This window comes from Mus caroli, chromosome X (assembly GCF_900094665.2).
Source record: "Mus caroli chromosome X, CAROLI_EIJ_v1.1, whole genome shotgun sequence".
NCBI classification, from domain to species: Eukaryota; Metazoa; Chordata; class Mammalia; order Rodentia; family Muridae; genus Mus; species Mus caroli.
In genome coordinates this window covers 68,919,965-68,947,385 of record NC_034589.1, presented here as the reverse complement: position 1 = coordinate 68,947,385, position 27,421 = coordinate 68,919,965, and the positions used below count along the sequence as shown (strand labels likewise).

General features: G+C 46.2%; 2 protein-coding genes across 5 annotated transcripts; both read left to right on the top strand.

Moving 5' to 3' along the window:
* Nucleotides 1-8,874: 8,874 nt before the first annotated feature.
* Nucleotides 8,875-17,644, top strand: Renbp (renin binding protein). Of its 2 annotated transcripts, XM_021153296.1 has the most exons (11): nucleotides 8,875-9,011; nucleotides 9,208-9,317; nucleotides 9,456-9,531; nucleotides 9,638-9,713; nucleotides 9,865-10,037; nucleotides 10,472-10,696; nucleotides 11,516-11,597; nucleotides 11,890-12,065; nucleotides 13,193-13,324; nucleotides 17,328-17,415; nucleotides 17,503-17,644. In XM_021153296.1, the coding sequence occupies exons 1-11, from the start codon at nucleotides 8,982-8,984 to the stop codon at nucleotides 17,625-17,627; spliced, it is 1,293 nt and encodes a 430-aa protein (XP_021008955.1). In that variant the 5' UTR covers nucleotides 8,875-8,981; the 3' UTR covers nucleotides 17,628-17,644. The 2 variants fall into 2 exon arrangements, with proteins under 2 accessions (XP_021008955.1, XP_029329373.1); XM_029473513.1 differs by lacking the exons at nucleotides 11,516-11,597; nucleotides 11,890-12,065 and having other exon boundaries at nucleotides 8,887-9,011; nucleotides 17,503-17,642.
* A 181-nt stretch (nucleotides 17,645-17,825) lies between these two features.
* Nucleotides 17,826-22,921, top strand: Naa10 (N(alpha)-acetyltransferase 10, NatA catalytic subunit). 3 transcript variants are annotated; one of them, XM_021153130.2, is made up of 8 exons: nucleotides 17,826-18,007; nucleotides 18,410-18,508; nucleotides 18,726-18,784; nucleotides 19,793-19,838; nucleotides 19,932-20,047; nucleotides 20,234-20,278; nucleotides 21,868-21,952; nucleotides 22,514-22,921. In XM_021153130.2, exons 1-8 carry the CDS (start codon nucleotides 17,987-17,989, stop codon nucleotides 22,553-22,555), a joined length of 513 nt encoding a protein of 170 aa, XP_021008789.1. In that variant the 5' UTR covers nucleotides 17,826-17,986; the 3' UTR covers nucleotides 22,556-22,921. The 3 variants fall into 3 exon arrangements, with proteins under 3 accessions (XP_021008789.1, XP_021008788.1, XP_021008787.1); XM_021153129.2 differs by having other exon boundaries at nucleotides 22,510-22,921; XM_021153128.1 differs by having other exon boundaries at nucleotides 17,827-18,007; nucleotides 22,601-22,921.
* The last annotated feature ends 4,500 nt before the right edge of the window (nucleotides 22,922-27,421 follow it).

Sequence of the window (27,421 nt, the reverse complement as noted above, 5' to 3'; positions counted from 1 at the left end):
AAAAAAAAAAAAAAAAAAACAAAGAAAACTGTCCTTCCTTGCATGCCTAAGTCATCCTTGATTGGATAAAATAAAAAGCCTATTAGCAAAGGCAGGAAGTAGAAGGAGTAGGAGTTCCAGTAGAGATAGCACTCTGGAAAAGGCACAGGAGGGTTTGCTAACTTTAATTTTTTCAAAACTTATTTTTAATAATAGTTTATATATGCTTTAATCTCACTTGTAACCCACCAGAGGTAGTGAAAAAGAAAGGATATGGGGGAAGTGGGTCTGTTTAGAAAGGTTCTTTGGCTCAACTCCTGTCTGTGTTATCTGGAAATCAGGTCACAGGTTAGTGGTGGCAGCTTGATCCACTCGCAAACACTTCACAGATACACCAGCAGTCCAGTTGGGTAGAGTCAGGATAGCAAACACAAATCGGCAATGGTGGCACTAACTTAGCAGAGACAGCCAAGCCTCAGCCTTGGCTTGAGTCAGCAGGAGGGACCTGGAAGGACACCAGGAGAAATCCTCAGCTGGGCCTCTCTTAGGGAAGCAAAGATCAGGGAAGACTTGAGACCCACAAACATTATACACTTAGCTCTATAAGCAAGCCTAGCTCAGCCTCCTTCACTGTCTGATGAGTCCTAGTCATACCCTCTCTCTATGGTATCCTGACAAATGGAGTTCAACTACATAATGTAAGGTGGGCCAATACGTGAGTGTTGCTAGCTAAGAATCCATCACATGTCCTTCCACATGCTTGCTTTAGCAGAATATCCATTCTCCTGTGTCTGCTTCAGCTAAACGTTCCTTCATGAGTCTGCCTTAGCCTTTCACCTGTGTCCACTTCAAGAAAACACTCCTTCACGTGTTTGTGCCAGCAAGAACCTATCCAACCATCTTTCCAAAGAACTCTTAAGTTTCCACTTAGATTCATCACCCAGACTTGGAGGAATTCAGACATATGAAACTGAGAAGTAACTACCAGCCATGTAGCAGACAGAATAGTATAAATGGGATAACTGAGTTCCAGGTTAGTTGGGAGCAAGTCTAAGACAAGACCAAAGGCATTCATAAATAAATTGAATCCTCTGTGTCATTATTTGAGAACTGGGGTGAACATAGAAAGGCCCCTGTAGCTATCAGGAATCAGCTTGACAGATACAGGTTGCCTCTGAATCCAGCAAATATCACCCATAGGCAACAGGGACCCACGCATCTATTGCCATGGTAATCACCATGCATTCCTAGCGTCCATTTGATTTACCTCCCACCTTTACCTGTGAGCAGTTACGGCACATCCTAAATAAAAGGCAGACCCTCTTGACCTTTGCTCTCTCTGTTCTCTCTTTCTACCTTCGACTCCATTGCTCCTTTTGTTCCCTTCCCTACCCCCCACCCCTACCCAACCCCCCTCACCCTCCACAATAAACCTCTCACGTGGAACTGCATTCATTGGCCTGGTGTGGTCTGTCCTGACATGAGCCGAAATTCTATCACAACAGCCCCTACAGTTACAATTACAGAATCAGCTTTTTAGAAACTCAAAGCAGTTGCCTATTGTAACCCCAAATATGTATCAATGGTATGGTGTACATACATTAGTTTTCCAAATTCTGCAAAATGAAACACATCCACCTGCCAGATTTCATTTCTTTCTTTTACTTACCTTCTCTTTTCTTTTCTTTTCTTTTCTTTTCTTTTCTTTTCTTTTCTTTTCTTTTCTTTTCTTTTCAAGACAGGGTTTCTCTGTATAGCCCTGGCTGTCCTGGCACTCACTTTGTAGACCAGGCCTCAGACTCAGAAATCCGCCTGCCTCTGCCTCCCAAGTGCTGGGACCAAAGGTGTGCGCCACCACTGCCTGGCTTCATTTCTTTTAATACCCCTCAGGTTACTTCCAGCAGGTAATTGAGATTGGTTATACAGAGAACAAGTAGGACAATTTCTTATAGTTTCCTTGGCTTGTTGCCAAGTAGTAGAAAGTATTTTCTTTTTGTTTGTTTTTTGTTTTTCGAGACAGGGTTTCTCTGTATAGCCCTGGCTGTCCTGGAATTCACTTTGTAGACCAAGCTGGCCTCAAACTCAGAAATCCACCTGCCTCTGCCTCCTTCCTGAGTGTTGGGATTAAAGACGTGCGCTACCATGCCCGGCTGAAAATATTTTCTTTAAGACTTTACTGTTAACATGATATTTTTCATGAAAATTTGAGGCTTTTAATAGAGTTCCTATTAATAGTTGGCCAATGTCCTTGTGTTCTTGTGCCAATGGATCTGGCAAACCTATATGAGGCTAAATATGAGTAATATGAAATGGATAGTTGTAGAGAGAATATCTTATGTCTGTATGGTTGTGGCACCTGTCAATAATAAATCTGATAGCCTATGGCTCAGGCAGGAAATAGGAGGTAGGACATTGAAGAAGCAAAAAGAAATAGTGAGTTAGAGCAGGTGCGGGAAATTCACCCAGGAAGATGTGACAAGATGGATACATAGTACCTGAGTACAGGTAACCAGCCATGTAGCAGAATGTAGGTTAAAATAAATGGGGGAGCTTAAGTTATGATTTTAGTCAAAGAAAAGTATAGTTATATGGCGAAGGTATCTGTAAATATATTTTGAGTCTGAGTCTTATTTCTGGAAGTATGGGATTGGGAAGAAGAATTAGGACAAACTTCTACAGATAGTTTGTATTTATGATTGCCTGTTACAGTTGCATAAGTAACATTAATTCTGAATTATCAGGAATCAATTCAGCAGTTTCTATATGCAAAACAACTTTCTGCATATTGAGAATCAGTACTTATATTAACAGATTCATCCATGAGGATCGCATACAACTCTGATTTTTGAGCTTAAGTATATGGGCTTTGGATCACTTTGCTCATTTTGTCTGACTTATAGCCTGTCATTCCCAACTTATTTGCATAAGTATAGAATGTAGGTGCTTCAGGAATTGGCATGCTCTTTGGAATACATGGGAGAATCCAATTTGTTCTTTTTATAAACTGTGAATGCTTGCTTTTAGGATATTTGTTATTAATTTCTCCCAAATAGTTACTACAAGCTCTTTGCCAATCTTCACTGATTTCCCATAATGATATATATATAATCTTAGTATTAGGAAAGTGCATTAAGAGTTCAGCTGGAGGGCTGGAGAGATGGCTCAGTGGTTAAGAGCACCGACTGCTTTTCCAAAAGTCCCGAGTTCAAATCCCAGCAACCACATGGTAGCTCACAACCATCCATAATGAGATCTGACTCCCTCTTCTGGAATGTCTGAAGACAGCTACAGTGTACTTACATATAATAAATCAATTTAAAAAAAAAAGAGTTCAGCTGGAGCTGGGCAGTGATGGCATACTCCTTTAATCCCAGCACTTGGGAAACAGAGGCAGGTGGATTTCTGAGTTCGAGGCCAGCCTCATCTACAGTGAGTTCCAGGACAGCCAGGGCTACACAGAGAAACCCTATCTCGAAAATAAATAAATAAATAAATAAATTTAATAATCTATCCCATATATTTCATCCTTGTTCAAAATTATGACCATTTCCAAATTATCCCTTAAAATTACAACCTATCTATAATTTATAAAATAACCATAACCAGACACCCAAACCCAAGGAATTGGGATGACAACTCTCTATGGCTTCTTCTTGTTGAATAGGGGTGATGAAAAACTTTCAAGGGGGTGGGAAGGGGTAGGAAAATTAGAAAAGATGGTTAGATTTTAAAAAGCTAGTTTTAGCATCTGTTATCCAGTATCTGTATGTTTAGGAGGCTCAGGACTTGACTGAGATTTAGACTGGATCTATCTGAAAGGCTGGATGAACCGAGTCCATTAGGCATCAGCAGTTATTCCTGAAGCTGTTTTGGGAGGCAGGTAGCTGGAACAGTAGGTCCTTTGAGTATCCCTGCAGATGGATCTTGTCAAAGCTGTAAATTTTGTAATATACAAAAGTTTTATATTATTAAGATATTTGTAGGGATAATATAAGGTGCACAGATCAGTTAAGAATGAATTTTTTCTTGTTTAAGCAGGTGAAAAACAACTATCCTTTTATGAGTTAATCAGTTAATTAACTGATTAATAACCAATTGTAATAAATCTTCATTCGTGTCACATGAAGGCTGACACAATAAATCTTAAGGAGTCCACAACTGCCAGGCAGTGGTGGCACATGCCTTTAGTCCCAGCACTTGGGAGGCAGAGGCAGGTGGATTTCTGAGTTCAAGGCCAGCCTGGTCTACAGACTGAGTTTCAGGACAGTCAGGGCTACACAGAGAAGAAACCCTGTCTGGAAATGCCCCCCCCCCCAAAAAAAGGATTTTTCAACCAACACGATTGATTCCCTAATTTTAGCTGAGGTTTTGGCTAGAGACATTTGGATGTCTAAGCCAGTTACAAGACTGTTCCCATGAGGAGGGATCAGCAATTTAAGTTACCTGTCTGGTTTGATTTTCTTGAAAAAAATTTTTTTCTATAGTCAAGATATTAAGGTGAGAGCCGGGCGTGGTGGCACACGCCTTTAATCCTAGCACTCGGGAGGCAGAGGCAGGTGGATTTCTGAGTTCGAGGCCAGCCTGGTCTACTAAGTGAGTGCCAGGACAGCCAGGGCTACACAGAGAAACCCTGTCTCAAAAAAAAAAAAAAAAAAAGATATTAAGGTGAGTCTTCCCCTGTCATATCTGATCCATATCACTCTGGCAGGGGTCCAAAGCCCTTTCTTCTTTCCTATTAACACAAATACAGAACCTCTCTCCCAAAATACCATGTCCTTGGTCCAGTAACCTGAAATCATCAAAGATATAGACTGACTCAACTTAGTAGCTTGACCTCTCTCCCAGAGGATTTTTAATATCATAACCATCAAATTTATAACCACATGCATTTTGATAATTAAAACAATTCAAAGCAATTAAAGCAATCTAAAAATCTGTTGAGACAGTGTTTCTTATCTCCTGCCTTTTTCTTAGACTAGATCAAGGCCATCTGTCTGAGATAAGGTTATTCTTCCTATCTCCTGCTCTCGACCTACAATTTAAGATCAAAAGCCTTTTTTCTCCCCCAAGACAGGGTTTCTCTGTGTAGCCCTGGCTGTCCTGGAACTCACTTTGTAGACCAGGCTGACCTTGAACTCAGAAATCCGCCCGCCTCTGCCTCCCAAGTGCTGGGATTAAAGGTGTGTGCTACCACTGCCCGGCTTTTTATTGTTTTGGGTTTTTGTTTGTTTGTTTGGTTGGTTGGTTGGTTGGTTTTTGGTAGTCTGAACCGTTTTTTATCTTTTCCAGAACTACCCACCTCTCAAGCATTTCCAACCTGTACCTCTCCAGTTTCAGGGCCATCTCTGCAATTCTTTCAAAAATGAGAGAATAGAGTGACCCTTCTGGTTTTCCTATTTCATAATTTTTGTTGTTGTTGTTTTTCAGACCCCTCCATATCCATTCACAACTTTTCCTATTATTCAGCCATTCTCCCAAACTTTTTTGAGACGGAAAACACGAAGAAGACAAAGAAATAGAAAATCCCGTCTGGGAGCAAAGTGGGAGAAAACGCAGCCTTTTTCCTAATCACTCTTTTGCTGACATTCTGAAACAGTATATGAATTCCTTCATACCCTGATGTGTCCTCTACAGCATTAGGAACTGTGTTTCCCACAATCCCTACATCTGGGCACCACTTGTTGGCATATACATTTTTATTGCATTCCTATATCTCTACCTCCTTTCCAACCCAACACTAGGTAGGAGAGAAAGGTTAGAGGGGAAAGGAAGCAACCTCTTTCAGCTAACAAAATAGACTACTTCCTGCTGATTAGGGTCATCCTGTTTCTTGGGGCAAGTCCAGTCTTTGTCATCAGAATATTCAGCAGCCCAACACAACAGCAATCCAGCAATAGCAAATACAACAGCAGGGGTGTGGGGGGGGGCAGGACCCTCAGCAGAGAGGAGGAACAGTAGCCACAGCAGGCCTTCTTGGGGATCTTGAATTTTTTTTTAAATTAGGTATTTTCTTCATTTACAGGGGATCTTGAATTTATACTCTCTCCAGGGTCCCCAAAATTAAACTATCTGCAGCTGGCAAAAATCATGCGCCCCCACCCCCACCTCCATCAAGAGCATAAGACAATCATAGTTGATGCTGTGGATGAAATGAAACAGCCCTATATCCCACACCTGGGATAACACACAAACATTCATATAACATAACTGGATTTTTAAATAAACCAAAACTTGCTACAGTTTGGTTTTTGAAGAGAGCAAAGGAAAGTTCCCCTAGCCTATGTAGCTGGTCTTTGCTACCTTATGGGCTCTTTTTTCCTCCCCCTTTATCCTCCAGTTTATCCCCCTAACACTAAATAGGAGAGGAACAAGGATAGAGATGAGAGGATTTAGGAAAATCCCTGAATGTAATTTCTTTTTGTTTCTTCTTTGACCATTGCTACTAACAAACTGCAACCAATCTCCCTAAATGACCAACATTCACCAACCTTACCTCTCGGGGGTCCTTGTATTTATATATTTTCTGAAAAGTTCCTAGAATTCCAAACATCCACAATCACAGAAATTATCTGCAGCTGACAAAACCATGCCTCTGTTCCAGCATGGGGCAAAATCATGGTCAGCTGCTACAAACAAGTCTACAGCAGCCCTATATCCCTACACCTGGGATTAAAACAAAAGCACATTCTTATAATAGTCATGTGTTTTTAAAGTAAATTCCAGAATTCTCACCAAAAGCCTGCCACAGGCCCGGGAAGAGGAGCAATACACCGTCCTTCAGATAGGAGGTTTGAGAGCAATGTCCAGGGATAGGAAGACATGGGTCAGCGGAGGGAAATTGACCTGTGCAGATTTGTTAAGACATGTGGACATTTAGCCTGGCAGAAATGCAAGGGTTCTTCTTCCCACCCTCCTCCTGTAGCTATTACCTGTGGAGCTACTGCTCAGCTTCTCATCCCACTCTGGAAGGCAAGGAATGTAGGGGGCTAGAAGGATGGGTAAGTAAAGAGTGTACTGCTCTCGCAAAGGACCAGAGTTCAGTCCTCAAGCTTCTTCATTGAGCAGCTCCAGGAGGATTCAATGCCTCTGGCCTCCATGGACACCCCACCCACACAGACACATGCATACATGCATATAATTAAAAATATTTTAAAGGAATATATCAGAAGTGCTCTGGTGCAGATCTCAAAATACTGAGCTTGGAGCTGGATGTGATGCAACACACTTGTAGTCCCAGCCCTGAGGGGTGAATGCAAAGGAGCAGGAGTTCAAAACCATTCTTGGTTAATAGAGTTCAAGGTATCCTGTGCTACATGAGACCCTATTGCAAACAAACTAGCAACCTGAGCTCCAGGGGAGAAAGGCATCATCGTTTTGCATCACCCTATTCCCATGAGACTCGGGGCCACGGAACCACCCATACTATCATACCAATGCTGTAACTTGGCTGAGCTTGAAAGGGATGATATGTGTGTAAGAGAAGCTGGGAGACAATGAAGATGGATAAATACAGCTTAAATAACAGCATGCAAGCTTTCCTGGATAGAGAGCCAAGGTCCCTGGGCATGACCTAGGCTAATGGGAAAGATGAACACAGAGCAGCTTCAGTAGATGCTTAACAGACACTGAAATCAAGCTTATTCCAAAACACCATAAAGATGAAGTGTTTCAGGATGAAAGAACCATTCTACAACCTGCAGAGCCACCCAGTAGCCATAACCTGGAAAGTAGCAGTCATTGTGAAATGAGTCAACACACAGCTGGGAAGGGGCAGGTAGCACAAGAACATAACCATATCTAGAAACTGAATTCTTTTTACTGACCAACTCCCAAAGCAGCATTGATGAGTCAGAAAGTCTTGTTACTTTACACTCCTGGCTTGCAGTCCATCATTAAGAACATGTTCAAGGAACTGGAGAGATGATTCAGCAGTTAAGTGCACTGTCTGTTCTTCCAGAGGACCCAGGTTCCATTTCCAGAACCCACGTGGAGACTCACAACCAGCTGTAACTCCAGGTCCAGAGGATCCAATACCCTCTTCTGGCCTCTAAGGATACTGCATGCATGTGGTGCACAGGCATACATAGAGGCAAAAGCAAAAGCAAACAAACAAACAAAAAAAAAAAAACCACCACCACCAACAACAAAACACTGAAACACATAAAATAAAATGACAAAAGAAAATCCGGGCATTGGTGGCCCACACCTTTAATCCCAGCACTTGGGAGGCAGAAGCAGGCAGATTTCTGAGTTTGAGGCCAGCCTGGTCCACAGAGTGAGTTCCAGGACAGCCAGGGCTACACAGAGAAACCCTGTCTCGGAAAAACAAACAAACAAACAAACAAAAGACAAAAGAAAATCAGAACAAGTACCTCTGGCATTCTGGTTGAAATTCTCACTCCACAGAATTCTGCTGAGCAATGAGGGTGCCCAGTGGGTAGCAAGAATGGGGAACAGATTAACCAGCCTGTCACAGAGCCAACCTATACTGTGTACCTAGGCCAGAGAGCTGGAGGATGCCCACTCTACTCTGCATGGTTATCACCTATTTTTCCAGAAGCATCCTTGGGGGTGAAGTATCCAGCAACTGGCAACCAGGGCCAATGGTTGTAAATTACTGGATTCAGACAGCTGAAGCTAAAGGGCTTGCCGACAATATGGGGTCACAGGGTCTCAGGATTCAGTCATTCCAGAGGCACCCTAACTTCACAATCTGTTGAGATCACCAGCCTCAGCTGCCAGACACAGATTCAGTCTTCTACCTACTCCCTCTTCATAAGCCCAGACTTCCTCACCAGTTCCCACCAGGGGGATCCAGAGCTAGACTGCTCAGTCCAGGCCTAGAAGAGCAGAAGGCGGGGTTTGAAACCCCGCCCTTTGTCCCGCCCCCAACTCGGGGCCCTTCGGAACTCTGAAGAGGATCAGGTGGTTGGGACACTGCTCTGTCAGCTGAGTGATAGTCACGGGATCGCGACCAAGTCTGAATTCCTGGAGGAAAGCAAATGATGGACCTAGGACTCCTAATGTTACAGGTATGTGGTAGTGGATGGTTCCAGCTAATGGTGGAGTCAGAAGCCCATTGAAGAGGCGGGAGTACTGTATCCTTGGTTCAAGGCCCTGTGGTGGTGGGGTGGAATCAAGTAGCTCTGGGGCCTACTCGAGTTGGTTCAGGAAGTCCCTGTGAAAGAAGAGCTGTGCTTCCCTGCTCTGCCCTGATTCACTTCACAGGACATGGAGAAGGAACGGGAGACACTGCAGGTCTGGAAGAAGCGTGTGGAACAAGAGCTTGATAGAGTGATCGCTTTCTGGATGGAGCATTCCCATGACCAGGAACACGGGTTAGCTATCCTGCCATGATCCTCCTAGGGCCCCCCTCCCCCTATCTCACTTGGACGTGACTCACAGATCTACTGACCCGAGGAGAGTAGTGAAGCTATGGCTCTTTCCTTCATTTTCTGACAATATTTGTCTCACAGGGGCTTCTTCACATGCCTTGGCCGTGATGGGAAGGTATATGATCACCTCAAATATGTTTGGCTGCAGGGGAGGCAGGTCAGTTTGCACACTTAAGGTGTTCACACAACAATAGGGTATACCCAGGGATACCTAGGATTCCCTCCACCCCAGCTACTCCTCTCTAAATTGTGTTCCCTTACAGGTATGGATGTATTGTCGCTTATACCGCAGTTTTGAGCGCTTCCGCCGTGTTGAGCTTCTGGATGCAGCAAGAGCAGGTACCCTCTCCTAGCCCTATCTCCCCAGGGCCTTCAGTGGGTTATTTATTCAATGTATCTAAAGGGGTCTAGAAGAGGAAAGGGACTGGCAGGTTCCAAGAGGCAGTATATTCGGAGTCCTTACCTAGCATGCATACTTTCCAACCACCAGGTGGTGAATTTTTGCTGCGTTATGCCCGGGTGGCACCACCTGGCAAGAAATGTGCTTTTGTGCTGACTCGGGATGGCCGGCCAGTGAAGGTGCAGCGGACCATTTTCAGCGAGTGCTTTTACACCATGGCCATGAATGAACTGTGGAAAGTAACAGGGGAAATGCGTTATCAGGTATTGTAGGAGCCTGTGGGGGATCACAGGCTGTTGGGCATGAGTGTACTCTGATGACAGGCCTGGGAACCTGCCACAAGACCCATTTACTCATTTCCTACCATTTTGTGACCACATGTTTCCTCAGCTCTCTCCTGTTTCCTCAGCTCTCTCTAACCCTAACCCTAAAGGGACCCTGGGCAAACAGTGCCCTGTGTCCAGGTAGAAAAGGTTTTCACTTTCTTCACTGGGCCCTTCTGCCTGAGAGTGACCTGAATCCCAGAGTCCCCGAAAATAGTATTGGGAGGATCTACTTGGCCTCTGGTGCCTGGCTGTAGGGTTAGCCCTGGAGAGGTTCCGGAAGAGCAGGTATCTTTGGAGAAGAAGCTGAGCCCTGAGTCCTTGGGGGAAGAAGTTTGTGCTGGGACAGGGCGGCCTCTCTGGTCTCCTCACAGAGTGAAGCCATGGAGATGATGGATCAGATCATCCACTGGGTACGGGAGGACCCGGCTGGGTTGGGCCGGCCTCAGCTCTCGGGAACACTGGCCACAGAGCCCATGGCAGTGCCCATGATGCTGCTCAGCCTGGTGGAGCAGCTTGGAGAAGAAGATGAGGAGCTGACCAACAAGTATGCAGAACTAGGGGACTGGTGTGTCCACAGAATTCTTCAGCATGTCCAGGTAGGCACAGAGACAGGGGCAAAGTGAACTCCATTCTCTCACTCTGCATAGGCCCCTCTATCTAAAGTCAGGTGGGTCCAAGGAAGCTCATTTATTTGAAATACAGCCCAGGGTCCTCAGGAAGGTGGAGCCCAGTTTGCTGAGGGCAGAAATGGGTGTGTCCTAAGACAAGAGGCCAGAGCAACAGGCACATTCTGAGATATCGAAAGGAGGTCTTGACTTATGTTCTTCCCTAGCCTCTGTGGCATCAAAGACAGTCTTGCCTGTCTCCTCATTCAGTTGTTTTACCCTCTTCACTTGAGAGACCCAGACCTAAGCAAGGATCAGAACCTACTGGGTTCATGGGAGACAATCAGCCATTCCAAAAATGTCCCGGAGCAGGGCGTGGTACACATATCTGTAATTCCAGAACTCTGGAGTTGGAAACTGAAGAATTTAGAGTTCAAGGTCAGCCCTGCTTGTATAGTTTGAGACCAGCCTGGGCTACCAAGACTATGTCAAAACACACAACCCAAAATGCCCCTTTAGACCTATTGAGTAGGTATATGGCTGGTACCAGGGGCAGAGGAAGGGATTTTTTTTTCTTTCTCTCTCTCTCTCTTTTTTTGGTTTTTCGAGACAGGGTTTCTCTGTGTAGCCCTGGCTGTCCTGGAACTCACTCTGTAGACCAGGCTGGCCTCAAACTCAGAAATCCACCTGCCTCTGCCTCCCGACTGCTGGGATCAAAGGCGTGTGCCACCGCGCCTGGCTCCAAAGTTCAATCTTTCTGATTGGGTGACCTGAAGTGGAAACATTTGTCTCATGTCCTTTGCCTGGCAGAGGGACGGACAAGTTGTACTGGAGAATGTATCAGAGGATGGGAAAGAGCTTGCTGGTTGCCTTGGAAGACATCAGAACCCAGGTGAAGGCATGTGCTAGGCCCGTTAGGAAAAAAAACAAACAAACTCATCTTTGAGTTTGGGGTATAAGATGGGAGGGGTAGCCCTCCTCCCTCCACCAAGGAGCAGGCAATGGGCGGGGACAGACTGCCCAGGAGTGGGCATGGAGTCCAGGCAGAAAGGCAGGGTATCTTGTGACAGAGTTCAAGCATCTCTCACCCTTGATAAGGAAGGGAGGTGCCAGGAGTTCCAGCCCTCAGATGCCTTGAAGGGGGGAACCTGATTCATGCCTTACTTTCCTTCAACTCTGACTAGGCCACACATTGGAAGCTGGCTGGTTTCTGCTTCAGTATGCCCTCAGGAAAGGTGACCCCAAACTTCGAATGCACATTATTGACAAGTTTCTCTTACTGCCTTTCCACTCTGGATGGGACCCTGAGCATGGAGGCCTCTTCTACTTCCAGGATGCCGATGGTCTCTGCCCTACCCAGGTGGGAGTGCCCAGAATAGCTTGCACGAAGCCTATTATATAGTAGGAGCTGGGTATGATTGTGCATTCCTTTAATCCTAGTACTTAGAAGGCAGAGGCAAGCGGATCTCTGTGAATTTCAGGCTAACCTGGTCTACAGAATGAGTTCTAGGACAGTCAGATCTACATAGTGAGATCCTGTGTGAAAAAAAATAGCAGCAACAACAAAAATTTGAACCTAGAGCCAAAGTCTCTCCATCTTATATCCTGGGAAATCCATTAGAGAAGAGAATTTGTGCAAATGCTGATGCCAAGACACATGTCCCTTTGTCTGGTGCCAGCGGCTCAAAGGGCTCTTGGGTGATTCTCATTTGGTGACAGGCAGGGGTGGAATTGTTCCTCTGATTGTTTTCTGATCCTTCTGGAGATCTGCAGAGGGTATTGTACAGCATGGGTAGCAGCAGTGTCCAAAAGGCCAAAAGACAGTGTGACAAGGCAGACAGCACTCTAATTCAAAGACTAAAGTCTTCCTTCCCTAGTACTTGTCTCCTTTTAAGGAGCTGCTTAGGGTGCATACAGGTCAGAAGGCTAGCCCTACTCTTTTTTTTTAATTAATTATTTATTTTATGTATATGAATACACCATTGCGCTCTCTCTCTCTCTCTCTCTCTCTCTCTCTCTCTCTCTCTCTCTCTGTTTTGTTTTTCGAGACAGGGTTTCTCTGTGTAGCCCTGGCTGTCCTGGAACTCACTCTGTAGACCAGGCTGAACTCAGAAATCTGCCTGCCTCTGCCTCCCCAAGTGCTAGGATCAAAGGCATGCACCACCACCGCTGGGCTACCATTGCTCTCTTTAGACATGCCAGAAAAGGGCATCAGATCCCAGTACGGATGGTTGTGAGCTACCATGTGGTTGCTGGGAATTGAACTCAGGACCTCTGGAAGAGCAGCCACTGGTCTTAACCACTGAGCCATCTCTTTAGCCCCAGGCTAGCCCTACTCTTAAGGACTATTCAAACTCTATCCCCCATGTCTCCCCTATGATTAAACACCAAGTCCTAAGCCGGACATACTGAATCAGAACAGAGGATGTTAAGTGTCTTCCTAGGGCCTTCAGGGACCTCAGCTGCCCATCTCTGCTCTGTTCTCAGCTGGAATGGAACATGAAGCTGTGGTGGCCACACAGTGAAGCCATGATTGCCTTCCTCATGGGTTATAGTGTCAGTGGGGATCCAGCCTTGCTGCACCTCTTCTACCAGGTGGCTGAGTACACCTTCCGCCAGGTAAGTGCTCTCTCCTTGTCCCCTGGAAGCCCAGGCAGCAGGAGAGGGAGAAATAGGAGCTGTGTGTAAGGAGGTCCAGGAGGCTTTCCTTCAGCTTCTTCTAGCCCATTCACTAGATGTTGCCCTCAGCTGCTCTGGGAGTCCCAAGACTGTCTTTTGTTTGGTGAACCAAGAAGCTCTGCCTCAAGGAATACACCTTTCTGGATGATCAGATTCTAATCAAGTAAACAAGCAAACAGAGACCAATGAGCTGTGGAAAACAAAGCAGATGCCAAATGATACAGAACTTTCTTTTTTTTTTTTTAAGATTTATTTATTTATTACATGTAAGTACACTGTAGCTGTCTTCAGACACTCCAGAAGAGGGCGCCAGATCTCCTTACGGATGGTTGTGAGCCACCATGTGGGTGCTGGGATTAGAACTCTGGACCTTCGGAAGAGCAGTCGGGTGCTCTTACCCACTGAGCCATCTCACCAGCCCCAGAACTTTCTTATAGAGGGGGCAGAGAAGACCTTGTGAGCAAGGATCCAAAGCAAAGGAGGGCAAGGGTGTATCTGTGTCTATTCAACAGAACGGAAACTGTGAGGGTACAGCCAAGTGGGTTTCACGTAGCAGGAACATCCTTGATCTGCCAGGGCCAGTAAGCCTGAGCCTTGACAGAGAATCCAACGGCTAGGATGTCAGGCTGGTAAATCACCAGTTGGATTTTCCTCCCTGTCCCCTGCACAAGCTCGTGTTAGAGAGAAAGACATGCACACAGTAGGTTAGAGGACAATCTCAGGTGGTGGTCCTCAGGCACTACATACCTTTTTGTTGAGAAGATAGGGTTGTGAACTAGCTACACTGGCAAGCTAGCTATGGAGGTGAATCTTTAGAATACGCTATCTTTGCCTCTCCAGTGGGGGGATTATAAGTACGCTATCCTTGACTTGTTTTCATATCCTTGACTTGGTTTCTGGGACCAAATTCAGGTCTTCCTGTTTGCAAGGCACTTTTTTGTTTGTTTTTGGTTTTCAAGACAGGGTTTCTCTGTGTAGCCCTGGCTGTCCTGAAACTCACTCTGTAGGTCAGGCTGACATCCAACTTAGAGATCTGCCTGCCTCTAGCCTCCCTGGTACCTGGGATTAAAGGCATGTGCCACCACTGCTCAGTTAGTTTGTAAGGCACTTTACTGACTGAAGTATATCTCTTGGTACAGCAGATGAGTTTAAGAGGCTATAGTTCAGAGAGAGAAATTTGGCTTGCTACAAAGCCTAGTTGTCATAAAAAAAAAATGTAGGTGACCTGGGCATGGTGGTACATACCTGTAATCCTAGCCATTGGGTGGCTGGAACCAGATCACAGCAGAGACCAGCCTGGTGTACAATAGTAAGTTTGAGACTAATCAGCTATATAGGGAGATTTTTCTTTTCTTTTTCTTTTTCTTTTTGGCTTTTTTTTCGAGACAGGGTTTCTCTGTATAGCCCTGGCTGTCCTGGAACTCACTTTGTAGACCAGGCTGGCCTCAAACTCAGAAATCTGCCTGCCTNGCTGTCATTTAGGACAACTACAGTTTTTTGGGGTTTTTGTTTTGTTTTGGTTTGGTTTGGTTTTGGTTTTTAGAGACAGGGTTTCTCTGTGTAGCCCTGGCGGTCCTGGAACTCACTTTGTAGACCAGGCTGGCCTCAAACTCAGAAATCTGCCTGCCTCTGCCTCCCGAGTGCTGGGATTAAAGGTGTGCACCACCACCGCCTGGCGGGAGATCTTAAACAAACAAATAACAATAGATATTATGGAGAGCCAAGAGTAAGGTAATTTTTTTAGTATAGAAGATAAAGAGGAGAAAGAATCAGGGCTAGTGAAGACTAGAATCAGTCATGAACTAGGAAAGAAAACAAATCAAGGGCCTCCAGAGGGTAGTGTTCCTAATGGAGGTAGTGTTCTTGAAGACTACTGGCGTCACTATTCCAGTGGTTTCCCTACAACTGTAGCAGGGACTCTTTCATTCTACAATTGTGGCTTTGGTTCTAGAAAAAATGACAATTTGTGTGATTATTTTTTAGATGTCTCATGTAATCTAAGCTGGCCATAAAAATTCAATATGTAGCTGAGGTTCCTCCTACCTCCTCTACCTTGATTCCTGAGGACTGGGATGGCATATGTATGCTACTACATTTGGTTAGTTTGTACTAACTGTAACTGAAATTTAGCATGGTTTTATTGTGATTAGAGGCAAAAAAATCCAAGCCATGTTTCTATTACATTGTATCTAAACAAGCAACTGGAGCTGTGTCAGATATTCACCCCTACTTCCAAATGACATCACCCATTAGGTTGAATCACTGCCTGAATACTGAATACATTCATTAAGGGTATGGATTAGAAGCCACCAATCTTAACCATAAAATGAAATAAAAAATGCACTTGAACAAGATCTAGATGACATTAAACAATTCTAAGAGCCCACTGTGCATCCCTGTAATATTAGCAAAGGTCTCAAATGAGAACAAGAAAAATGAATTGCAAAAGTTATAATCAAGCCGGCCGTGGTGGCACATGCCTTTCATCCCAGCACTCCGGAGGAAGAGGCAGGCGGATTTCTGAGTTTTAGGCCAGTCTGGTCTACAGAGTGAGTTCCAGGGACAGCCAAGGCTACACAGAGAAACCTTGTCTCGAAAAACCAAAAAAAAAAAAAAAAAAAAAAAAAAAAAAAAAAAAAAAAAAAAACGAAACCTTGTCTCAAAAAAACCAATAAAATAAAATAAAGACAATGAGGCAGTTATGGTGCATGACTTTAGTCCAGCAATGGGGAGATCTCAAGAGAGAACTTTTTACCAGGGCAGTCTGAGCCACATAGCAGATTCCAGGACAGCCATGGATACATAGTGAGACTTCTCAAAAATAAATACACAAGAAGGACAAGGCCACTCAAAAGTTATAAAGAATAGATTCAGAACTGGTTATACCTCACTTGGAGAATGTACCACCACCACTCTTTGAGACAAAATCTGGACTGTTCTTGAACTTAATTCTCCTGCCTCAGCCTCCTGAGTGCTGAGATTATAGACATGAACCATCACATAGCTTAAAATGTACAACTCATGCCACAATTTAAAGGGAACAATTTAAAGGGTAGTAAACTTTAGTGCAATTTGGTTTGTTTTATAAGCCTTCTAAGAAGGGGTTCTACTTAACTATTTTATCAATGGGAGCAAAATTGGAAGCAATGGATAAGAATCTGGGCTATATTTTGGGGAAGTGAAAAGCCTCAGTGAAAGAATAATGGGGTGTACAATGAATGGGTCTGTCCAGCCACCTGAGCTGCTGTTCCCCATATCTGAAGCATCAGACCCACTGGACAGGTTCAAAAGAAGTGAGAGATATGTTCAGAACCTATGGTCAAGACAGGCAGAAGATCATGTTGGCATGAACCTTATAGAAATGTGTCAAGACTTTGCCTTCTGAGGACTGGGACTAAAGGCATGCCCCATTACATAGGGATAAAGGAAAGATTGTGAGTCATAATAAAAACCTTGGTATGCAAGGTCAGGAGCTATGTGTCTCTGCTTGTAATCCAAAGATCTTTTAGACTAAAGGCCTGTGAAGTAGAGGACATGAACTCCAGGGAAGTCACTAGTTGTAAAGTTTGCTGAAACATCAATCTAGGATACTTAAAAAAAAAAATCAGATAAGGTAAAATGTGTCCATTTTTAAAATTTTCAATTTTAAGTGTTACCTAACAAACCACAATTGAATATAGAACACCTGTTCTCTCAGTGTAGCAGCACACGGCCTGCAACCCCTCCCCCCATCAGGTTACATGCTAAGGCAAACTGCCTACTACCCCCAGCTTTCATCTTTTTCCAGGATACGGTCCACTAAAAGTACTGATTTGTGAAACTGCGCTCTTTTTACTCTAACCATTGATACCGGTGCAAAAGGGACAGCGAGGGCCCCTTCCTCAACCGGTGACATTCGAGTGGGTCCTATCAGACACGAACCGTCATTGTCTCTTTATTCTAGTTTCGTGATCCTGAGCATGGGGAATGGTTTGGCTACCTGAACCAAGAGGGAAAGGTGGCCCTCACCATCAAGGGAGGTCCTTTTAAAGGTGAGCGAGGAACGGGGCGAGACTGTAGGGGTTTGTGGCACCCGGCTCGCCGGATCCTCCCTACCCTGGAGTTCATTCTCCCCACAGGCTGCTTCCATGTGCCGCGGTGCCTGGCCATGTGCGAGCAGATTCTGGGAGCCCTACTCCAACGCCTTGGGCCCGCCCCCCTCGGCTCCTCGCCCGCTGTCTCTACCCATGAAGGCTCGAAATAAAGCTGCCCTGTTCCACATGCTTGTGTGCGCACCTCTGTGGGCTCCGAGGGAGGGTACAACTATTCCCCACACTGCCCGCCTTGAAAGGTCTTCGCGGTGGCTTCAAACGCACCACCTTGGGCTCTGCTCCACCACGCCCAATTGTCTCTAAGTGCCACACTCACTGGTTGTGCAGTTCGGAGGCGGATCCTATAGCTGGGTACTTCCGCTGCAGGCTGGTCGGAGCGGACCGCCTTTTCCGCCGCCGTCCCAGGATCCTGGCCCCAGTCCTAGCTCCTATCGTCCTTACCCTGCTTGTAAGTGGCCGCCGAGTGCACGCGTTCACGATCCACACGATCGCGAGCTCCGCCGCCGCCGTGATGAACATCCGCAATGCTAGGGTGAGGTGATGGGGAGCCAGCCTGTCCGCACCGAGTGGGCGCCTTACGGGGTGACCGTGTGAGCATGTTATCGAGGGACCTGGTGCTTTGGTCCTGTAGGTCTGCGGACGCCGGACCTTAAGGCTGCTGCAGCCTGCTTTAAACATCTCGCGTTTATCCCGCGTTTCCTAATTCAGATCTCATTGAGTGGGCTCCACAACCTTTGGACACTATTGCTCAGTCCTGAAACTGGCGCGTTTTGCATGCCACATAGAAACCGGGCTTGTGCAAAGTCGTATAGTAGCAACTGTGCCCTGCCCGGGGAAAGGGGAGAGCCAGAGATTGACAGAGAACAGGGGTCACACGAGTGTGGCCCTCTTAGTCATTGCAGCCCCGGACTAACCGTGTCCCACTCTCATGCAGCCCGAAGACCTGATGAACATGCAGCACTGCAACCTTCTCTGCCTGCCGGAGAACTACCAGATGAAGTACTATTTCTATCATGGCCTCTCTTGGCCCCAGGTGGGCAGCTTTTGCGTTTTGTAGGGGTGTAGGGTGCAACAGGAGGGAAACATGGATCTGAGTGAGCAAGGGCATAAGAACTTGAGGCTCTGGTTGATGGAGAAGCCTGGCAAATGAAAGGGTGTGTATAGAAACTAGGCTCCACAGAGTGGAGGCTGGCAGTGAGCTCTATCCTGTGGCCTGCACTACATGACTTCCTTTTCCTTTCTGTCACCAGCTTTCGTACATTGCTGAGGATGAGAATGGGAAGATTGTGGGCTACGTCTTGGCTAAAATGTGAGTCACCAAGGAGAAAGAAAAGACACTAATGTTAAGATGGGGTGTTGAAGGACAAAAGCTTTGGAGAATGGAATGGGAAGCTGTGAATTAGTTTGAGAGACATTCTCTGTTGTCCAGATTGGTGCTCACTGTGTAACTCAGGCTAACTTCAAACTTATAGTAGTCTTCATGCTGAGCCTTCTCAATGCTGAGATTTAACTATGCCCAGCTTGCTATGAATGTTGTTTTGTTGTTTTAATTAACAGATTTGTAGGGAAGCTCTAAGCTGACAGAAAAATTGAGCAGAGGGTACAGAGTTTTTCCATACACTCCTCCTCCACATTTGTTTTCTCACTACCATGTATGGTACACTTGTTAGAAGTGAGAAACCGGCCGGGTGTAGTGGCTCATGCCTTTAATCCCAGCACTCGGGAGGAAGAGGCAGGTGGATTTCTGAGTTTGAGGCCAGCCTGGTCTACAGAGTGAGTTCCAGGACAGCCAGGGCTACACAGAGAAACCCTGTCTCGAAAAACAAAAACAACAACAACAAAAAAAAGAAGTGAGAAACCAATACAGATTTCATTAAGCAGATTCCTGTTTTCATTGTTGTGTTTCTGTATGTGTTGCACACCCTCTGAATTGGACAAAGAGTCTACCTTTAAAAAGTAGCCATCCCTCCCTCAACCTTGTACAACAGGGTCATCTTTTCATAATGATGTAGAGTTGAAATAGTAGCTTATAGCTCTTTCAAATTGGCTCCCCTCATGTAATGCTCTGCGATCAGCATTACTCTTTTTGTGGGCATCTATTGCAGGGTGATCTGTTGACACTGCACATATCTGATAGGTGTAGCGTGGGGCTTTGAGGGGGTCATGATTGGTTATTCTGATTCAGAAGTTCCTAGTTCTCTTCTTTTTGGATCTGGGGTGCTGTAGGATCAGCCACAAAGAGTCTGAGCACCTGTGTGCACAGGTGTCCCAGAAAGATGGCACCCATACCAGGCTCCTTTCTAGCTTTCTCTTCTAGGGAAGAGGACCCAGATGATGTGCCCCATGGACATATCACCTCACTGGTGAGTATAGCTACTGAGGGTTTGGTAGAGGTGGACTGGAGATAATTGAAGGAGCCACAGTGGTCGTACTTCTACCCAATCTTCTTCTCTCAGGCCGTGAAGCGATCCCACCGGCGCCTTGGCCTGGCTCAGAAGCTGATGGACCAGGCCTCTCGAGCCATGATAGAGAACTTCAATGCCAAATACGTCTCCCTGCATGTCAGGAAGAGGTGGAAGCCAAGTTGGGGGAAAGGGCAATGCTGGGAAGTGGGGAGGAAGGGGTTTGATAGTGGTTCTGGGGTTTACTGCCTTCATAAGTGGGAAAGGGGAGAGGGACAAGGAAGAAGGACAGGATATGGCCTGTCAACCTGCCTGGCCAAGTTTGTGATGCTGACCAATGCCTTATTCCCCTACAGTAACAGGGCCGCCCTGCATCTCTATTCCAACACTCTCAACTTTCAGTAAGTAGATCAAGACTTTTTTTAAGTGGCATGATCCACCCAGTTGGCTGGGATGAAAGGGGTGGAGGGACTCTAGACACTGCTGAGGGGCTTTCAGTATACTCATTGGCTATTCACTGACAAGCAAACCTGAAGAAAGCACCTATTTGTGTGTGTGGTAGAGAAGGGTCCAACATATGCTTCGTAGAGGAGGAGTGGCTTGGTGCTAGTGAGATTGGTGAAGGGCAGTGTGGTAAAGAACACACAGGGCTTCTTAGTGCTGGTCTAGGAGTAACGAGAGGTAGGCTAGAGCATGAGCAAAGGCTAAGAAGTGGCTGGCTCCAGGAAGCATCACGTAATAACAGATGAAAGGGGACAGCAGGGAAAAGGGGCCATGAGCAAAAGCAATGAGGGAACTATTGCTCTGAGTGTTCTGGTGGCTGAGGGCAGGTCTACTCCAAACATGGGCATCTCCATGAAGAGAGAGGACTTGGTAGTACCTAGTGCTACTTGAAAGTGGGGCTGGAGTAGACTAACTTGAGAAAGCACTGAAGCACACTAGACTTTGAGGGTGTCCAGTGAAGATGACACCATTGGGACAGGGTAGTAGTCTTCAGCTTTTTTGGGTTCAACATCCAGATTGATGGAGGGCTCTTTGACCTAGTTAAGATGCCTCTGCAACAGGAACTGCTGCACCTGCTAAGTCAGCAGTTTCCAGCTGGGTATGGTAACACATGCCTCTTAATCTCTGCACTCAAAGTAGAGGACTATGGGTTGGAGTTCTAGCATAGTGAGTTCCAGGTTAGTCTCAACCACATAGCAAGACCCTGTCTCAGTTAAGCTAAGGAGATAGCTTAATTGTGAGGACGTGTGTTTGATCCCTAGCACCCATGCATAAAAGCCATATACAGTGCCCCGCACCTGTTATCCTAGTGCTGAAGAGGTTAAGACAAGAGAATCGCTGGGGTTCACTAATCAACCAGCCTAGTTGAATGGACAAGTTCCAGATTCAATGAGAGACCCTATTTTGAAAAAATAAAAACAAGGTGGAAAGCAACTGAGGAAGATACCTAACATGTACCTCTGAAGACTGGCAAGGAGCCTTCCTAGGTCATCAGAGGGCTTCCCTTCCAGTGTCAGGGCTACTCAAGTGTGCACACACACCTCCCTCCCCTCCCTCAGCCATCTGCTCAGTAACCAGGTTGTCTATGATGACTATGTACATGCAGGTACAGTGTCCCTTTTTCCTAGCAGAGGAACTGGCTATGTGTTCAGTAAATGATAGGGAGCAGGTCAGGGAGAGGAAGAGGCAGAATTAGGGGCTTCAACTGAAAACACACAAGTCCTTGCTGGTCACGCTAGGAACAAAGGGGTAGCAAGTCTAGGAACGGGAAGTACCCTGGATGCTACATGATGCTTGGCTTCACTGGAAAAGCAGAGATAACTATCACAGCAGTTGGACGAGAGTTCATTCAAATGAAAAACAGAAAGGAGAAGCCCATTCACACTGGCTTTTTGCCTCTACAAAGGTCCTATGGGGGAGATTTACCCCAGTAGCCTAAGAACCAGGAGAATTTGCCCCTAGGCATGTGTCTTGATCCTACCCCCAGGATCAGCGAAGTGGAGCCCAAATACTATGCAGATGGGGAAGATGCGTATGCAATGAAGCGGGACCTCACGCAGATGGCTGATGAGGTAAGAGTTCAGCCAGTCCAGGGCAGCAATTCCAGCAGCAGGGGAGATTCTGTACTTGGGAAAGGTGGCTACTTTAGAACTGTGAGACTGAGTGAGGCAGTGGTGGCTAGAGGCAAGACCAAGATTGAGTGTCAGCCCTTGTCATTGTAGAGCCCCTCTTTCCCTCACTTTCTAAGCTGTCAAGTTGTGACATGGCCTCTGTTGACTCTAAGAGGAGGCTATGGGATGCTTTCTGGGGAAGAAGCCTGGAGGTGGGTGGAACAGGAGAGAGAATAGGAAGATATTTTTCTAGGGAGTGGGACTACTAGGCTCAGGGGCAGCCTGCTCAGATTTAGGTCTAAACTGGGCTAGAGAGAAAGGGTCTCTGACCAAGCCTTCCGGAGAGGTACCGCTCTGTCTTGGAGGCTCCCCAACAGCACATTTGAGGGCAATAGGACCCTTGTCATTTTACAGGTGAGGAAAGCAGGCTTAGGGCAGAGCTAGGATTGAACTACATTTCTACCCAGTCCTATTTCTTGCCTTGGCCCTACCACTTCTCACTGTGTCCCTTCCCCCAGCCAGCCCCAGGGCCTGGCTCCTCTTGTCTCCTGTCTGGAGACTTAGGCCCTGTCTCTTTCCACCCGCTTCCCTCTGGGCTCCTGGCGGCAGCTGAGGCGGCACCTGGAGCTGAAGGAAAAGGGCAAGCACATGGTTCTGGCGGCCTTGGAGAACAAAGCGGAGAACAAAGGCAACGTGCTTCTGAGCTCAGGAGAGGCCTGTCGTGAGGAGAAGGGCCTGGCTGCTGAGGATAGTGGTGGGGACAGCAAGGACCTCAGTGAGGTCAGCGAGACCACAGAGAGCACAGATGTCAAAGACAGCTCAGAGGCCTCTGACTCTGCCTCCTAGAACCTGCCCCACCTGGTCCCAACCTTGCCCCATGTGCTTTTACAATAAATGTCACCCAGTGGCCTTGGGAAATTTGTGAATGTGCATAGTGGGGTATGCTTTTTTTCCAGCTCCTATATGTCAGGGATACTATCTTCACAGCCTAGAGTGTATTGAGCTCACAAGTCAAAACAGACTTGAGGATGGGACCCCAAAGCTGGCTCTCTTCAACAACTGAGTTGGAGTTGACAGGTAAACTGTCTTGGGTGCTATATTCTGATGTCACGTGTCTGGCCTACAGGCCTCATTAATGGCCTTTTTGTCCTAATGTAATTTTCTAGGGCTGAACAAAATGATTTCCTAGGCTTTCTAGTCAGCCTCACATTTCAGAGGCAGCTCTCCTACCTTGATGTTCTTTGCTGCACTGCTTTGCCCCCTCATGTCCCTCTCAGCCCTTTACCCTAGGTCATACTTGTTCTCATCTGTAGGAGCTCCTGGAACCCCAAATGCCTAAGTCCAACTGCTCATTGCACTTATCTGGAGAGATCCTAGCCCCAGTTGCTTAGGCTCTTCCTATCTGTAACCTTTTTTTTTTTTTTTTGAGACAGGATCTCTCATCCTTAGCTTGGAACTCATTATATAGCCCAGGCTGGCCTCAAACTTGTGCCAATCCTGCCTCAGGCTCTAAAGTGCTGGGATTACAGGCATGAGCCATTCCCCCATTAATATTTTGTATTTGCTATGGGGTAGTGGTGGCACACTTAACCCCAGTCCTTGGGAGGCAGAGGCAGGTGGATTTTTTTTTAAGTTCCAGGCCAGCCTGATCTACAAAGTGAGTTCCAGGATAGGGCTATGCAGACAAACAAGACAAGACAGTTCCATGCATTTTCTAGTTCTTGACTGCCATCAGGATACCCTCAATGTCTTCTAATATTTTTGCGACTTCTGGTAGGCTCATAAACTCAAATATAATTGAACTAAAAAGACAAAAAGAGAGTCCTCCTCACTTCTGAACGTTTTGTCACACCGTCACCCTTGCCTTAACATTTGCTCCTCTAAATGTGCTGCTTTAAGACCATCACTTGTGGCTCCTAGGTCCTGGGTGGGCTCTCCTTAGGCCGCTCACCTAACTGCAGTGCACCTTATATCAGAGCTGTCACTTTACTAATAATGTCCTTGCTCCTGCAAGTGACACAGCGATCTGCCACTATGTGGAAGAATTTGTCCTGGAGCTTAGTACTTTGGTTGTACAAATCATCTATTAGAAACTGAGAAAGGGGCGACTGAAGGGCGGGGAGGAAAAATCACAGCCGCACCCTCTTCTCTAGTTCAAACGAAATTGCGTTCTTGCTGGGCAGTGGTCGCGCATGCCTTTAATCCCTGCACTTGGGAGGCAGAGGCAGGTGGATTTCTGAGTTTGAGGCCAGCCTGGTCTACAGAGTGAGTTCCAGGACTACTCAGAGAAACCCTGTCTCGAAAAAAGAAAAAAGAAACTCCGTCTGGTTGGCTAAAATTACGTACTTCCCTTTGTATGAGTCGAGCAGCTTGTTCCACCCGGCGTGCTGGCGTCAGTTCCTTCCGGTTCGCAAGCCGGTGGTGGTCTTAGTTCTCAATCTCTGATTGGTTCTGCAGCGCTAGGCCTGCCGCCTTGCGGTAAAGCGGTGGACATGCGCAGTGGCTCAATCGTGGCTTAGAATTGGTGGGTGGGGGAGTTTGCAGATCCTCTTAAGGCGCTTACAGAATCCTCTCGAGGCCCGCCCGCCCGCCCTCTGCACTGGTTGCTTAGGTGTCATTGGTGGCCGCCTGAAACTCTGCTGTCCGCCCCGCCTCCTAGTCGGTTAGGTTTCCTGGGCGGAGGTCAGAGCTGTGAAGGGGAAAACCACAGGCCTGCTAGGCCTTGGGGGCCCAGCACTTCCCCTGCTTCGGCGGCGTCTGCCTCTTACATTGTGAGCGGAGGCTGAGGGTGACTCTAGGGACACTTCTCCAGGCCTTACCTTCATGCTTAATCTTTCCTTTCTTTGTTTCTTTCCTTTTTTTTTTTTTTAAAGAATTGCTTATTTTATGTATCTGTCGCTGTCTTCAGACACACCAGAAGAGGTCATTGGATCCCACTACAGATGGTTATGAGCCACCATGTGGTTGCTGGGAATTGACTCAGGACCTCTGGAAGAGCAGTCAGTGCTCTGAACCTGAACTATCTCTCCAGCCCTCTCCAATCCTTTTTTTCTCTTTTGAGCCCCACTATCCTCTCATTTCCCTCTGTCCAGAGTAGCCAGCCAATCTGAGCTCATCAGCCCTGTGGTCCTCATCCCTCAGGACCAAGCGTACATCCTTCCACATATTCAAAAATGTTTTGCAGAGCTCCAGAGATAGGCAGGCAGCTCTAAGTGTATTCTGATAAGTGTATGAAGTTAAATATATTTCATGCTGAATATAAACAGTTCAATGCCTGCATTGTGATGCCCTGTCATAAAGAAATAATCCTGTATATATAACCCTCGCTCTCTCTTTAAAGATTTAGTGGGGGGAGGGTGGAAAGGGAGAGGATAATGCGTTAGAAGTGAAGTATTACGTGGTTGTGAGCAGCCTTTGAATTTTAAGAACAGAACTCTGTCCCCTGGAAGAGCTCTTTAACCACTGGAACCACCTCCATTACTTATCTTGTTGGGCTTTGGTTTTGTTTGTTTTGACAGTCTCCATATATAGCCCCTATCTCTGCCTCTAGGTGAGCACCCCCTCACCCAGCTTCTCTGATTTTTGAGACTGGGTCTCTATAGCTTCATTCAGCCTGGAACTCACTCTGCAACTCTGGCTTGCCTCTAAGTCACCACCCACCCACTCCCACTCTGCCCTGCAGGCTTTTAGAGTCTCAAAACGGGAGCTAGCTAGCTGTGGTAGTGCTTTTTGTGCTTCGTCTCAGCACGTAGAGGCAGAAGTTCAAGGCTAGCTTGGTCTACATAGTAAGTTCTAGTTTAACCAGAGCTACTGAAAGATATACCCTATCTCAAAAAGCCAAGAAGGGTGCCGAGGAAATGGTTCATTGGTAAACAGCACTTGTTGCTCTTGTAGAGAATCCCAGTTTGATTCCCAGCACCCACGTGTAGGAGGTTCATAACCATCTGTAATTCCAGAATCTGGAGATTCTGATGCACACATACAAGTTACACATACATATACACATAAAATTAAATGAATAAATCTAATTAAAAAAAAAGCCAAAAAGGAACAGGCCAGGTATGCTGGCACATGCCTTTAATCCCAGAACTTGAGAGGCAGAGGCAGGCTGATCTCTGTGAGTTTGAGGCCAGCCTGGTCTCCATAGTAAGTTCCAGAACAGCCAGACCTACATAGTGAGACCCTGTTTCCAAACAAAAGGAGCAAGAGCTAAAGGTACAGAAAGCAGTTTCACTCATGGCTTCAGATGCCAAGCAAGTGTCCTGAAAACAGCCAGTCACTAAGTTTTTTGTTTTGCTTTTCACTCAGTTTCATGCAAAGGGCTGAATGGGGCACCATTCAGATTTCTGGATCAAGGACTAGGAACATTTGAAGGCTAGTTCAGTAGCCATTTCTTGTGTGCCTGAATCCTGCTCTGGCTCTGCTGCTTGGATGGGTGACTTCTAAGGACTAGTTAAGGGTCAGATAGAAGGGAAGACAGGTAGGGTGGGTTGCTTTAACTAATAAAGGCATTGGTGCCTGATTGACTTTAGCATGAGGCACTCTTGAAATAAATGTCCTGACAAAGCAAGTTCACAAGGATGGATGTCCATTCGTGTGCTAGGAGAACGATACAGGCTTGCTTACCTTGGTGGAAGATTCCAACATTGCTACTTCTGAGACCAGCTTCTGGAAGTCCAGGACTTGGGCTTGCCAACATTTCGCTAGCTTCTAGACCATTTCTTCAAGGTTCTGTGAGCACCAACAGCATCTTAGAGAAGGGCTTTGGTATTGGAAGCAAATGGAGATCAAGAACAAGATTCAACTTCGGAGGCAGAGGCAGGTGGATTTCTGAGTTCGAGGCCAGCCTGGTCTACAGAGTGAGTTCCAGGACAGCCAGGGGCTATACAGAGAAACCCTGTCTCAAAAAACCAAAAAAGAAAAAAAGAAAGAAAAAGAAAAAAAAAAAAAAGAACAAGATTGAAGCTGGTGAGATGGCTCAGCGGTTAACTAAGAGCTTTGACTGCTCTTCCAAAGGTCTTGAGTTCAAATCCCAGCAACCACATGGTGGCTCATAACCATCAGTGATGAGATCTGATGCCCTCTTCTGGTGTGTCTGAAGACAGCTACAGTGTACTTACATATAACAATAAATAAATCTTAAAAAAAAAAAAAAAAAGATTGAACACAGTTGAAAGTCCAGAACAGTCTCCCCTCCTGCCAAATCTCCATGTCAGGCTCACAAGTTTGACATCCATGCATGCAAGTACAGGTGTGGATGCCCTTGTATTAGTACCTTCAAGCATGTTTTGTAAGTTATCTTGCCTATCACCCACAATCTGTATACCCGAGGCTTTCTCTCCAATGAACTAAAGACAGATGGCTTGTCACCTGCCTCCTGCCTTCCTAATTGACTAGAAGAGCCTGGTGTGGTTGTGCACTTGGGGCAGA

Bases quoted from the DNA above. Each gene is read 5' to 3' on its own strand.
- Renbp (XM_021153296.1), top strand. From the start codon at position 8,982: ATGATGGACCTAGGACTCCTAATGTTACAG. The intron at 12,066-13,192 runs GTGGGAGTGCCC...CTCTGTTCTCAG, and splicing joins ATGGTCTCTGCCCTACCCAG to CTGGAATGGAACATGAAGCT. The intron at 17,416-17,502 runs GTGAGCGAGGAA...TTCTCCCCACAG, and splicing joins CAAGGGAGGTCCTTTTAAAG to GCTGCTTCCATGTGCCGCGG.
- Naa10 (XM_021153128.1), top strand. From the start codon at position 17,987: ATGAACATCCGCAATGCTAGG. The intron at 18,008-18,409 runs GTGAGGTGATGG...ACTCTCATGCAG, and splicing joins TGAACATCCGCAATGCTAGG to CCCGAAGACCTGATGAACAT. The intron at 18,509-18,725 runs GTGGGCAGCTTT...TTCTGTCACCAG, and splicing joins ATGGCCTCTCTTGGCCCCAG to CTTTCGTACATTGCTGAGGA.